The sequence below is a fragment of the Hypanus sabinus genome, chromosome 6, assembly GCF_030144855.1.
Source record: "Hypanus sabinus isolate sHypSab1 chromosome 6, sHypSab1.hap1, whole genome shotgun sequence".
NCBI lineage: Eukaryota > Metazoa > Chordata > Chondrichthyes > Myliobatiformes > Dasyatidae > Hypanus > Hypanus sabinus.
In genome coordinates, this window is record NC_082711.1 from 9128409 (window position 1) to 9143880 (window position 15472).

At 40.4% G+C, this 15472-nt stretch overlaps 1 protein-coding gene across 1 annotated transcript in view; it reads right to left on the reverse strand.

The window, feature by feature from the left end:
* LOC132394957 (spermatogenesis-associated protein 21-like) overlaps positions 1–10648 on the reverse strand; it is a 37112-nt gene extending 26464 nt beyond the window's left edge. Inside the window, exons 1-3 of the mRNA XM_059971304.1 lie at positions 10527–10648; positions 10391–10429; positions 3987–4022 (exon numbers count right to left, since the gene is read on the reverse strand). Coding sequence (XP_059827287.1) covers positions 3987–4022; positions 10391–10429; positions 10527–10617 — 166 coding nt within the window. The 5' untranslated portion in view covers positions 10618–10648. The remainder of the gene's footprint in view (positions 1–3986; positions 4023–10390; positions 10430–10526) is intronic.
* Positions 10649–15472: the final 4824 nt, after the last annotated feature.

Below are 15472 nucleotides of genomic sequence, written 5' to 3' on the forward strand. Positions count from 1 at the left end.
AACCTTCTATGCTCCAAAGAATAAAGACCTAACTTGTTCAACCTTTCTCTGTAACTTAGGTGCTGAAACCCAGGTAACATTTTAGTAAATCTCCTCTGTACTCTCTCTATTTTGTTGACATCTTTCCTATAATTCAGTGACCAGAACTGTACACAATACTCCAAATTTGGCCTCACCAATGCCTTGTACAAATTTAACATTACATCCCAACTCCTATACTCAATGCTCTGATTTATAAAGGCCAACATACCAAAAGCTTTTTTCACCACCCTATCCTAGATTATTCCTAGATCACTCAGTTCTACCGCATTCTTCAATGCCCTACCATTTACCATGTATGTCCTATTTTGATTAGTCCTACCAAAATGTAACACCTCACACATCAGCATTAAACTCCATCTGCCATTGCTCAGCCCACTCTTCCAACTGGCCTAAATCTCTCTGCAAGCTTTGAAAACCTACTTCATTATCCACAACGCCACCTATCTTAGTATCATCTGCATACTTACTAATCCAATTTACCACCCCATCATCCAGATCATTAATGTATATAACAAACAACATTGGACCCAGTGCAGATCCCTGAGGCACACCACTAGTCACCGGCCTCCAACCTGACAAACAGTTATCCACCACTACTCTCTGGCATCTTCCATCCAGCCACTGTTGAATCCATTTCACTACTTCAATATTAATACTTAACGATTGAACCTTCCTAACCAACCTTCCGTATGGAACCTTGTCAAAGGCCTTACTGAAATCCATATAGACAACATCCACTGCTTTACTCTCGTCAACTTTCCTAGTAACCTCTTCAAAAAATTCAATAAGATTTGTTAAACATGACCTTCCACACACAAATCCATGTTGACTGCTCCTAATCAGACCCTGTCTATCCAGATAATTATATATACCACCTCTAAGAATACTTTCCATTAATTTACCCACCACTGACGTCAAACTTACATAATTGGCCGATAATTGCTAGGTTTACTCTTAGAACCCTTTTTAAACAATGGAACCACATGAGCAATACGCCAATCCTCCGGAAACATCCCCGTCTCTAATGACATTTGAAATATTTCTGTCAGAACCCCTGCTATTATTACACTAACTTCCCTCAAGGTCCGAGGGAATATCCTGTCAGGACCTGGAGACTTATCCATTTTCATATTCTTTAAAAGCTCCAGTACTTCCTATTCTTTAATCATCATAGTTTCCATAACTTCCCTACTTGTTTCCCTTACCTTACACAATTCAATATCCTTCTCCTTAGTGAATACCAAAGAAAAATTGTTCAAAATCTCCCCCATCTCTTTCGGCTCCACACATAGCTGTCCACTCTGATTCTCTAAGGGACCAATTTTATCCTTCACTATCCTTTTGCTATTAACATAACTGTAGAAACCCTTTGGATTTATTTTCACCTTACTTGCCAAAGCAACCTCATATCTCCTTTTAACTTTTCTAATTTCTTTCTTAAGATTCTTTTTACATTCTTTATATTCCTCGAGCACCTCATTTACTCAATGCTGCCTATATTTATTGTAGATCTCTCTCTTTTTCCAAACCAAGTTTCTAATATTCCTTGAAAACCATGGCTCTCTCAAACTTTTAACCTTTCCTTTCAACCTAACAGGAACATAAAGATTCGGTACCCTCAAAATTTCACCTTTAATGACCTCTATTTCTCTATTACATCCTTCCCATAAAACAAATTGTCCCAAACTACTTCTTCTAACTCCTTTCACATTTCCTCACAGTTAGCCTTTCTCCAATCAAAACCTTCATAATTTTGTATAATTCATATTATTTTAAGGTAGCTGTGGGTAAAGTTAGACTGGTGATTAGACAACTGTGCTAAATTGGGGGAAGACTAATTACTAAGTCTTGGGCTAAAATTGGAGAGAGTAGATTGGGAATGGCTGTCTGGGGTTAAATCTATGACTGACATGTGGGTGTCAGTTCAAAGCCAATAAGTTTGAGTTCAGAAGTAACACGTCCGTGCAAGAATGAAAGATAATGTCTGGGAAAAAATAGAATCTTAACTAATGTTTAGGAAGCTGAAATTACCTTGAGAAATAGAAAAGGAAACTAGAGAAACCTTAAACAAGGAATTCATCATCATCATCATGTGCTGTGTTATATGAGTTGGTGATCATGGTCCCATGACCATGATTGCTCTTGGCGAATTTTTCTACTGAAGTGGTTTGCCATTGCCTTCTTCTGGGCAGTGTCTTTACAAGGCAGGTGACCTCAGTCATTATCTATACTCTTCAGTGAGTGTCTGCCTACTGTCAGGGTTTGCATAACCAGGACTTGTGATATGCACCAGCTGCTCATGTGACAATCCACCACCTGCTCCCATGACTTCACGTGACCCTAAATCAGGTGCTACTCCTTGCACAAAGGTGACCTGCAGGCTAGCGGTAGAAGAGAAAACCTTACACCTCCTTTAGCAAGTGTATCTCCACCCTGCCACCCAAAACAAGGAATTAGGATGGGTAAAGGGGGTCATGAAATATGACCATCTTACTTGGTCAGTAAGATTAAGCAAAATCCAAAAAAACCAACATTAGCCAGGGTATGAAGGCATGAAGGGATGTGGGGAGACGGAGGCAGATTGGGGCTAAGTGGGAAATGGATCAGCCATGATGAAAAGGCAGAGCAGACTTGATGGGCCAAATGGCCTAATTCTGCTCTTATATCTCATGAGGAGCAAGAGGATAGTTAAAGGAAGGCTAGGTCCTCTCAAGGATAACAGAGGGACTTAGACCTGAAACATTAACCCTCTTTCTTTTTCTACATCAATTTCATGCCAATCTTTAATCAAATACAGAATTAAGGTCAATGGGGAACTGACATACTGTGACAGATTTTGACACCATGACATGGCAAACATATGGTATATGATGTGTTAGCCTAAATTAGTTGGGGGATTGTGTTCAAAAGTCAAGAGGTAATGTTACAGCTCTATAAAACCTGGTTAGCACAAACTTAGAGTACTATGTTCAGTTTCGGTTGCTGCATTATAGAAAGGATGTGGGTGCAGAGGATATTTACCAGGATGTTGCTTGGATTAGAGACCATGTCTTTGATAGGTTGAGCAAGATAAGACTTTTCTCCTTGGAGCCAAGGAGGATGAAAAGCAACTTTTTAGAGGTGTACATGATAAGTCATAGGTAGTGTGGACAGCCAGAGGCTTTTCCTCAAGGACAGAAATGAAACACTGAATAGAGGCCATGTACCAAATGGACAACAAAGAGGCCCTTCGAGTAGACAATATCCAAGCGGAATTACTATTGCTCTATGGAAAGAAATTTCTTATTGAAATTCACAGCCTCATCTCACTCACATGGTTAGAGGAGAATCTCAAGAAATGCACTGATCATGATTACATACACCCTGTAGTCTGTGGCACATAGAAGATACTAATACAATTCATGGGAAATGATAGAAAATAAACATTTGAACAGTACATTCTAGACTCTCACCACCCTCTGAGTAAAGTTCCCTCTCATGATCTCAAATATTTCACCTTTCACCCTTAACTCATGACTTCTAATTAACTGTAATCTCACCCAACCTCAGTGGAAAGAGCCAACTTGTATTTATACTATTTTTACCCTTTATAATTTGGTATTGCTCTACCAAATCTCCCCTCATTCTCCTACGCTTCATAGAATAAAGTTACCTATTCAACCTTACCCTATAATTCAGGTCCTCAACTACTTTTATCAAAAAAACTAATAAATTCTTTGTGGAAAAACCTTCAAAATCTAATTCATTAAAACCTTAGCTACCTGCGTCTCTCAGTTCAACAATTGAGAGAATAGTAAAATAGTAAAAAATTCTCTCAAACACTCTTCACTCAAACACTTAATTATTCTCACAAATCTTACAGTATGTAAAAAAACAAATATCAAAATTAAAGTTACCTTCTGTAAACAATTAACTGGAATAAATAGAAAAAAAATAACCCTTACTTTCCTTCAGCATCCTCTCTTCACTTAACAACCTCTCTATTAAAAGAAAACAAAGACAGGTTTCAAACTTTCCGCATCAGAAGTATCACCAAATATTTAAAAGATACAATTTTTAATCATCTTATAACATTCAATGCGTTCAGTTAAATTTTTTCAAGTTGACATCAGTTGAATATAAAATTTTACAAGTAGCAGTGAAAATTCTGAAGCTCACTATTGTGGGTGGAGCTCTGTAATGAAGGACTGACTCTTCTCTTTGCAGAGTAGCTTTCTATTTATTTATTTAGAGACACAGCGCAGTAATGTAACTACTAGTTACATTAATGAACAGACATCCAAAGTGCTGGACCACTGACCAAGGATACAAATTCAAATCGCATTGTCACAGTTAGGAATTTGAATAACTATACAAAATGCAGAATTGAAATTGTATTATCCATATCAGAGAAGTACAGGATTGCCAATTGTGTACTGGTATTGTCACAGCTTTGTCAGGCAGCATGGCCAAGGATTTGGCTTTAGTCCTTAAGACCATAAGTCGTAGGAGCAAAATTAGGCCACTCAGCCCATCAAGTCTGCTCCACCATTCCATCATGACTGATTTATTATCAACCTCATTCTCCTGACTTCTCACTGTAACCTTTAACACCCTTCCTAATCAGAAAGTTATTACACTACATCCGTCACTCAATGTCATGAAACACAAGTGGAATTTTCGGGGCGGTGATTGTGAGCTCACATGTTTGCTTTAAATTCTTTGGTATTACCATATCAGAGCATCTGTCCTAGGACTAGCACAAACGTGCCATTACAAAAAAGGCACAGCAGTGTCTCTGCTTTCTTAGAAGTTTGTATAGATTCAGCCTGTCACCAAAAACTTTGCAAATTTCTATAACTGCGCAGTGGAGAGTATCCTAACTGGGTGCATCCCAGCCTGGTGTGGAAACACTGAGGCCCAGGGATTGAAAAGGCTGCAGAAAATGGTGGTCACAACCCAATCCATCACAGACAAGCACTCTCACCAATGAATATATTTATATAAAACTCTGCCACAAGAAAGCTTCATCTACCAACAGTGACCTCCATCATCTGGCCATGCCCTCTTGTCACTACACCCATCAGACAGAAGGTCCAGGAGCCTTAGGTCTCACTCAAGTTAAGGAATAAATCTTTACCCTACAATCACCAAGCTCCTTAACTGGAGTGGATAACTTTACTCACCACTACTCTGAACTAATTCTACAGCCTACAGACTCACTTTCAAAGACACATGTCCTCAGTATTTATTTTATTTGCACATTGGTTGGTTATCAGTCTTTATTTCTGTATAGTTTTTCATTAACGTCTATTGTATTTCTTATTTTTTTCCTGTGCAAGTAAATTAATCTCAGAGTAGTATTTGGTAACATGTGACATGTATGTACTTGGATAATAAATTGATTTTGACATTGAAAGGTATTGAAGTCAAGTTTCTAATCAGTCATGACCTTAAGGATATTGATGGTGGAGTAGCCAGCAAAGATAATACCACTGAGGATCATGAGAAAATAGCCAGTTTCTCCATTTTTTGAGATGGTCCCTTGTGAAACCAATGTTATTCGTCCTAACTCAGCCCAAGTGTAAAGATTTTCCCATCATTATATGAGAAATTGTAAATAGTATTGAAGGTATATTTCCTTACATTTTGAAATCTTACTAAATATATAAAGAGAAACTTAAGGAGATTAGCCTTATTTGTCACATATACATTGTAACATTGAAACATGCAGTGAAATGTGAGGTTTGGGTCAACAGCCAACAGTCTGTGGATGTACCGGAGGCAGCCCACAAATGTCCTCATGCTTCTGGCACCAACATAACAGCCCACATTGTATTAACCAGGGAGGGAATCCACACATTTAAGGGGAGAATGTACAGACCCCTTTAGAGACAATGACAGGAATTGAACCCGGGTCACTGGTACTGTACTAAAGTGCTGCTCTAACCCCAACACTAACTAATTACAGCACACAACCAAGAACTAGATGTGTGAGGTTCCATTGGTACCAGTCTTACAATCAGAGGAACACTCATCAGTTGTGATCTTTTGTAGCTCAATGTGCTCAGTTTTGAATTGCTGTATCTGTTCTGATTCCGCCCCACTTAGCAGGTTGTACAGGACATGAAGTAGATCTTCCCTAGCTTCATATACAAGATGCTGGATGAAGTCGGCAGGTCAGGCAATGTGTTGAAGGAAACTAGAGTCAATGTTTCAGGCCGAGACCCTTCATCAGAACTAGCCATCAACTGCCAGCTCCTGCTCCACCCCTGCCCTCTATCTTTTTATACCAAATATCTCCTCACTTTCTTTGCAGTCCTGAACAAAGGTCTCAACCTGGTCATTTAAAACACAGATATATAGAAATTGTGCTTCTCAGAAGGTTGTGACTCTTTGCCTTTGATCATAAAAGCACAAGACATAGGGTAGCATTAGGCTATTTGGCCTATTGAATCTGCTCTGCCATTCCATCATGGCTGATTATTATTTCTCACAACCCCATTCTTTTGCCTTCTCCCTGTCACCTTTAGCACCCTGACTAATCAAGAACCTATCAATCTCCAATTCAAATATGCACACTGACTTGGCCTCCACAGCCATCTTCAGCAATGAATTCCACAGTTCAATCACCTCAGGATTGTTGCCTGTGCCACACGACAGTGAGATGGCAGATAAATTGTGTAGCTGAAGAATTGGAGCAGGGGGCAGGGATTCAGACTTCAGGATAATTGGGACCTCTTCTGGGGCAGGTGGGACCTGTAACAAAGGGATGGGTTACACTTGAAACCAAGGGGAACCAAAATTCTTGCAGACAGGTTTGCTAGAGCTGTTGGAAGTGGCTTAAACTAATATGGCAGGGGATGGTAACCAGTATGATAGAGCTGAGGATGAACCAGCAGGTTTACAAGATGGAGGTAACACGAATGTAAAGAGGAATAAGCCAATAAGTGGGTACAAATGCAGACAGAGTACAGTTAAATACAAAGGCAAAACTCAAAAGACCGAAGAATGCAGGACTGAGGGTGTTGTATTTAGATGAGTGTAGCATTCAGAATAAGGTGGATAACCTTGTGGCACAATTAGAGATTGGTTGTTATGACGTTGTTGACATCACTGAGCCATGACTGAAAGAAGGTCATAGTTGGAAGTTCAACATCAAAGGATAAACTTTGTATCAAAACGACAGGCAGGAAGACATAACGGTGGTGTGGCTCTATTGGTAAGAGGTGGAACTACATCTTTAGAAAAGAGGTGACATAGGGTCAGAGAATGTTGAATCTTTGTGGGTGGAGTTAAGAAACTGCTGGCATATAAAGAAATCATTATAGGAATCATACATGGGCCTCCAAATAGTAGCCAAGATGTGGGGTTGAGATTGCAAAGGGAGCTGGAAAAGGCATGTAATAAGAGTAATGACACAATTGTAATGGTGATTTCAACATGCAAGGGGATTGGGAAAATCAGGTTGGTGGCAGATCGCAAAACAGGGAATTTGTTGAATGCCTATAAGATGGTTTTTTTAGAGTAACTTGTGTTTGAGCTTATTTGGGGAAAGGCTATCTTAAATTGAGTGTTATGTAATAGCCTAGATCTTATTAGGGAGCTTAATATAAAGGAACTCTTAACAGGCAGTAATTATAATATGATTGATTTCATACTGCAATTTGAGAGGGAGAAGCATAACTCACATGTATCAGTATCACAATGGAATGAAGGGATTTACAGAGGCATGAGAGAGGAGCTTGTCTAGGTGGATTGGAGGAGGTTACTGGTGGAGATGACGGCACAGCAGAGATGGCTGAAATTTCTGGGAATAGTTCACAAGTTGCAGGGTAGATATGTCCCAGAGAAGTTCTCAAATGTTCAGAATAGTCAACCCTGGCTGACAAGGTAAGTTAAGGACTGCATAAAAGCCAAAAAAGGACAAATAAGATAGCAAAAGTGAGTGGGAAGTTGGATGATTGGGAAGCTTTTAAAATCCAACAAAAGGCAACTAAAAAGCTATAAGAAGGGAAAAGATTAAATATGAGGGCAAACTAATAACATAAGGCAGGATATCAAAAGTGTTTTCAGCTATATAAAGAGTAAAAGGGAGGTGAGAGATGATATTGGACCACTTGAAAATGATGCAGCTGAGATAATAACGGGCAGAAAAAAAATTGGCAGATGAACTTAATGGGCACTTTGCATCAGTCTACACTGCGGAAGACACCAACAGTGTGCCAGAGGTCTGTGAGTGTCAGGGAGCAGGGGTGAGAGCCATTACAAAGGGAAAAAGTGCAAGGCAAATTCAAAGGTCTTAAGGTGGATAGGTCACCTAGATCAGACAGACTACCTCCCAGAGTCCCGAGAGAGGTTGCTGAAGAGGTAACAGATACATTGTTCATGATTTTTGAAGTATCACTTGTGTCTGGCATGATCCCAGAGGACTGGAAGATTGCAAATGTCACTTCACTCTTTAAGAGAGGAAGGCAAAAGAAAGGAAATTATAGGCCAGTTATAGCCTAACCTCAATGGTTAGGAGTGTTGAGTCTATTATTAAGGATGAGGTTTCGGGGTACTTGGAGACTAATGATAAAATAAGTCAAAGTTAGCATGGTTTCTGTGAAGGGAAATCTTGCCTAACAAATCTGTTACGAGTTCTTCGAGGAAGTAACAAGCAGGGTGGACAAAGGAGAGGCAGTGGATTTCATTTACTTGGATTTTCAGAAGGGATTTGACAAGGTGCCATACATGAGGCTGCTTAACAAGATAAAATCCTATGGCGTTACAGGAGAGGTACTGGCATGGATAGTGGAATGGCTGACAGGCAGGAGGCAGTGAGTGGGAATAAAAGGAAATTTTTCTGGTTGGCTGCCAGTGACTAGTGCACCCCAGGGGTCAGTGCTGAGACTGCTACCTTTCATGTTGTTTGTCAATGATTTAGATAATGGAATTGATGTCTTTGTGGCAAAGTTTGCAAATAATACAAAGATAGGTGGAGGTATAGGTAGTGCCAATGAGGACTTAGACAAATTGGAAGAATGGACGAAAAGTGGCAGATGGAACCCAGTGTCGGGAAATGTACGATAATGCATTTTGATAAAAGGAACAATACAGCAGACTAGTATTTAAATGGGGAGACGGTTCAAACATCAGAGTTGCAGAGGGACTTGGGAATCCTTGTGCAAGACTCCGATAAGGTTAATTTACAGGTCGAGTCTGTGGTAAATAAGGCAAATGTGATTATGGCATTTATTTCAAGGAGAATATAATATAAAAGCAAGGAGGTAGAGCTGTAGATTTATAAGGCACTAGTCAGGCTGCACTTGGGAGTATTGTCAAGTTTTGGGCCCTATATCTCAGAAAGGAAGTGATGTCATTGGAGAGAGTCCAGAGGACGTTCATAAGGATGATTCTGGAAATAAAGACTTTAACGTATGAGGAGTGTTTGGCAGCTTTGGGCCTATACTCACTGGAATTTAGAAGAATGCAGGAGATCTCATTGAAACTACCGAATGTTGAAAGGACTAGATTGGTTGGATGTGATGAGGATGATTCCTATGGCAGAGGTATTCAGAACTAAAGGGCACAGCCTCAAAATCAAGGAGCGACTTTTTAAAACAGGGGTAAGGAGGGATTTTTTAGCCAGAGAGTAATTAATCTGTGGACTGCTCTGACTGCGGTGGAGGCCAAGATCGCGGGTATATTAAAGGCAGAAGCTGATCGTTTCCTAATTGGTCAGGTCAGCAAAGGATATGGTGAGAAGGCAGGTATGAGGTTGAGTGGGATCTGGGGTCAGCCATGATGGAATGGCAGAGCAGACTCGATGGGCTGAATGGCCTAATTCTGCTCCTATGTCTTATGGCCTTATCACCCTCTGGCTAAAGAAATTCCTCCTCATTTCCGTTCTAAAGAGACATTCTTGTGCTCTGAGGCTGTGCCCACAGGTTCTACATTCTCCCAACAATGGAAGCATCCTCTCCACATCTGCTCTATCTAGGCCTTTCAATATTCAATAGGTTTCAATTTCAGTATTCTAAACTCCAGTGAGTACAGGTCCAGGAGCATCAAATGCTCCTCATATGGTAACCTCTTCATACCCACTATCATTCTCGTGAACTCCCTCTGAATCATATTCTTATAAACTACTCTAAGGCTCATCAAATAGAACACAGGCTTGAAGGGCCAGGTGGCCTACTCACGCCCCTGCATTCTTGTGTGTTCTAATTCACTCGTTTATTTGCAATGTTCCACTTTATGCATTATATATTTTGAAACACATCACATTTTTAATTCATATGACCCAGAAATACGATCCATAGGTGCGCTATAATACTTTGCATCTCATACTCTTAAACCAAGGTTTCTCCAGGGTTAAATTCACCTTTTTCTTCTTCTGACAATTCACCATGTTGCAACCTCTCTGTTGACACAGAATAACAGTAGTAAGATGTTTACCTTAGCAGAGAATTAGTCATTGAACACTATTCTTGTATTGCAACCATTTTCTAGAAACTTACCTAGTTGCTGCTGAAGTTCTTGCAGAGCCACTTCTGTTAACAGAGAAAAGGAGGTATGAGAACAAACCTTACATAAGAAAACATCAAACATAGAACATTACAGCACAGACAGGACCTTTCACCCATGATGTTGTGCTGACCTTCTAACCTATTTCCAGATCAATCTAAACCTTTCTACCCACATAGTCCTCCACTTTTCTTTTGTCCAAGATGTATCTGCCTCTATCATCACCCCGGCAGGGCAATACACACACCCACCACTCTGTGTATTAAAATATCATCCAATGTCCCCTTATACTTTCCTAAAATCACCTTAAAATTATGACTTCATATTAGCCATTTCTGTCCTGGGTAAGAGTCTCTGGCTGTCCACTCTATTTATGTCTTATCACCCTCGGGTTCTGAAGGAAGTAGCTGGAGAGATTGTGGAGGCATTAACGATGATCTTTCAAGAATCGATAGATTCTGGCATTGTACTGGGTGACTGGAAAATTGCAAATGTTAATCTGCTATTTAAGACGGGGGGGAGGCAGCAGAAAGGAAACTACAGACCTGTTAGCCTGACATCAGTGGTTAGAAAGTTGTTGGAATCGATTGTTAGGGATGAGATTACAGTGTACCTGGAGGCACATGACAAGCCAAAGCCAGCATGGTTTCCTGAAAGGAAAATCCTGCCTGACAAACCTACTGCCATTTTTTGAAGAAATTACAAGAAGGGTAGACAAAGGAGATGCAGTAGACGTGGTGTATTTGGATTTTCAGAAGGCCTTTGACAAGGTGCCGCATATGAGGCTGCTTAGCAAGATAAGAGCCTGTGGAATTACAGCATGGCTGGAGCATTGGCTGGTCGGCAGAAAACAGAGTGAGAATAAAGGGATCATAATCTGGCTGGCTGCTGGTTACCAGTGGAGTTCCACAGGGGTTGGTGTTGGGACTGCTGCTTTTTACAATGTATGTCAATAATTTGGACTACAGTATTAATGGATTTGTGGCTAAGTTTGCCGATGATACAAAGATAGGTAGAGGAGTGGGTAGAATGGAACACTGTATTCTAATTGTGCTCTAACCAGGGTTTTATAGAGCTGCAACATTACCTCGAGGCTTTTGAACTCAATCCCCGACTAATGAAGGCTAACAAGTACGAATATGGAATAAAATGTGCATATATATACACATAAATGCTATCATGCACTTACAATGTAAAAGTGGTTTACATTGTACTGAATTGACTGAGGTAATAGATTGGAGGGTGGTGGCCAACAAGAATTGTTGATCAGATTAACCACTTGTGGGGAGAAATTTTTAAGATGGTGTGGTGTTTTTTTGTTTTAACATCACTTTTTTGCTTTGCAAAAAGGAGCTTTCGGGAAAGGAATTTTTCTGGATGAGTAGTGTCTGCAATGATTTTCCTGCTTGCTTCCGGACATACGAGTCCAGGATACGATAGGGTCTTTTAAGAGACTTTTGGATAGGTACATGGAGCTTAGAAAAATAGAGGGCTATGGGTAACTCTAGTAATTTTAAGGTAGGGATATGTTCAGCACAACTTTGTGGGCTGAAGGGCCTGTATTGTACTGTAGGTTTTCTATGTTTCTAAGTCCTGCAGTGATGGTAGACTGCAGACAATGACCTTTACTGCTGACCTGACAGCTCACTGTCGCTTTTGTATACTGTGGGAGAATGCTGCACCAGACCAGACAGTAATAGCTGATAATGAATCACTTCACTTCTCCAGATTAATAATAACATAATGGCTACCGCACAGGAGGACATCATTTCTGCCCATCGTGGTGGCCATGCTGGCTCTGAAACACAATAACTGACAACTTCCAGTTTCTGGCTCCTCTCTGTATCATTGTAACTTTACCCTCATCATTGTCTGATTCCCATATGAAGGTAGGTAAAGCTTCATCTATGAGTCCTCGATAGGGAAAGAAAACCCTTGCCTATTACACATCCCACCAGGACCTCCAGTCCCTGAGAGCCTCTCACTGTACATTCTCGATGTCTGTTACGGTGCAGCAGTCAGCTGATAAGACTGTTGCGCCCATAAAATTATGTGGTCCAACACATGAGGCACCTCTGTGCAAGTTCAATCCATGGTCATCAGGAATGGAGGCTAGAATTGTGAGCTATAACCAGTTATGATGTCACTAGGTTTTAATCAGCACCTCTTTCTACCATTTCTCCAAAATAACCATGCCCCCCTCAAAGCATTCACTGCTGACGAGTAACATACAATCAGCACTGATATGTTCCAGGTATTCTAGGGCCACATAAAGGAATTTACATTCCTAACAGGAAATACTCAATTATTATATAATAATTGTTGTAATACTTAATTAATTTAATAACTATGTGTGTGTTTGTATGTCTATATAAATTGTTTTCATATTGTAATATGTAGTTTTGATATTATTATGCACTACTGCTGCAAAAGAAGAGATTTCATGACACATGCCTGTGATATTAAACCTGATTCTGATAATTAATCAGAATTAGAACTATCGTTACTAAGGTAAGTCATGAAATTTGTTCAGCCCCAATAAACTACTGTAAGTTTCAATACTAAATAGACAGTAGTGCAAAAGAGGATTAGTCAGGTAGTGTTTGCGAGATCATGGACCATTCAGAAATCTGATAACGGAGGGGGAAGGAACTGTTCCTAAAACATTGAGTGTGGGTCTTGAGGCTCCTGTACCTCCTCCCTGATGGTGGTGATGAGAAGAGGGCATGTCTGGTTGGTGAGGGTCCTTCATCATGATACTGCCTTCTTGAGGAACTGCCTTTTGAAGATGACCTCGATGATGGGGAGAGTTGTATTATAATGGAGCTGACTAAGTTTACAGCCCTCTGCAGCTTTTACTAATCCTGTGTATTGGCACACCACACCACACTGTGATGCAAACAGTTAGAATGCTCTCTATGGTACATCTGTAGAAATTTACTAGAGTTTTTGGTGACATACAAAATCTCCTAATGAAATATGGGCACTGGCGTGACCTCTTCATGATTGCACCAATATTGGACCGAAGGTAGATCCTCCAAGAAGTTGACACCCAGAACTTTAAATTGTTCACCCTTTCCACCGCTGACTCCTTGGTGAGGTCTGGTGTGTTCTCTCAACACCCCTTCCTGAAGTCCACAATCAATTCTTTGGTCTTGCTGGTGTTGAGTGCAAGGTTGTTGTGACACCACTCAAACCCAATCTATCTCACTCCTAGTCACTATCTGAAATTCTGCCAATAACAATTGTGTCAATGGCAAATTTATAGATGGCATTTAAGCTGTGCCTAGTTACACAGTCATGTTTTGCACTGTTTATTTAATTATATATATGTGTGTTACATACACACATACAGTATATCATGTAGAGCAGTGTTGGCCTCTGAAACTCGGGATGGTTCAAAAGAGGTTCACGAAAATGATTCCAGGATAGATTGGCATGTCCTATGAAGAACATTTGATGGCTCTGGGCCTGTATTCACTGGAATTCAGGAGAATGAGGGGTGACCTCATTGAAACCTATTGAATTACAATTAAGGATGAGCATTGTATGAAATGATAAAGACAGAAAATGCTTGAAATACTCAGCAGGCCAGCCAGTGCTTGTGAAGCAATGGATGTAATATCTCAGGTCACTAACCTTACACCATGACTGCTGTGCATTCCAATTATTTTAAGTTACTGCGGTACCATGATATTTTACTTAGTCATAGAACACTACAACACAAAAACAGGCCCTTCGGTCCATCCAGACCATGCCAAACTCATGTAATTAAGTTCAGGCTTTCTTTGAATTCCCTTGTTTTGTGGCAAGGTTTGTATAAACTTATAGTTAAACAAAGATGGAGATTTGAATTTGGTGTCATCATCCAAGTGTGGTCCAGAGTCAAAGACTGGCAATATCCCCTCTCTCTAGGCCAGGGGTTCCCAACCTTTTTTTATGCCATGGACCAATACCAGGTTGGGAACTGCTGCTCTAGACTATTCTGTACTTTGTTTGGGAGTTGCATGCTGTATTGGGATTTATGTACATTGTAAATGGAGCAGATTTGTGAAGATAAGTTGTACAGTAAGTGCACCAAAATACAATCGACATGTCCTGCTGCCTTCATCATAGAATCATAGACTACTATAGAACAGAAACAGGCCGGATTTTCCGGTGGCCTCCCATTTCAATTTGGCCTCCCATTTTGATATGTCAATCCATGGCCTCCTCTACTGCCACAATGAGGCCACACTCTGGTTGGATGATCAACACTTCATATTCCAAAGTCTGAGTAGACTCAATTTCTCTAACATCTGGTAATTACTCCTCCCTCCATCCTTTGCTCTTTTTCCATTTCCCATTCTGGTTCCTCTCTTGCCTCTTCACTTGTCCATCTGCTCCCACTGGTTTTCCCTTCTACTTCCCATTCTTCCATGATCCACTGTCGTCTTCTATCAGATTTCTTCTTCTACAGCCCCTTACCTCTTACACCTATCATATCCCAGCTTCTTACTTCATCCCCCTTCCCTACTAACCCACCTTCCCCATCAAATGGTCTCAACTATCACCTATCAGCTTGTGCTCTTTCCCCTTCCGTCTGCCTTCTTATTCTAGCTTCTGCCCTCTTCCTTTCAAATCCTGATGAAAGGTCTAGGCCCAAAACCTCAACAGTTTATCCCCCTTCATAGATGCTACACAAGTTGACAGACAGACAGACATAATTTATTGATCCCGAGGGAAATTGGGTTACATTACAACCGCACCAAGAATAGTGAAGAAACATAGCAATATAAAACCATAAGTATTTAAATAATAATAAGTTAATCGTGCCAAGTGGAAATAAGTCCAGGATCAGCCTATTGGCTCAGGTGTCTGACACTCCAAGGGAGGAGTTGTAAAGTTTGATGGCCACAGGTAGGAATGATTTCCTATGACGCTCAGTGTTACATCTCGG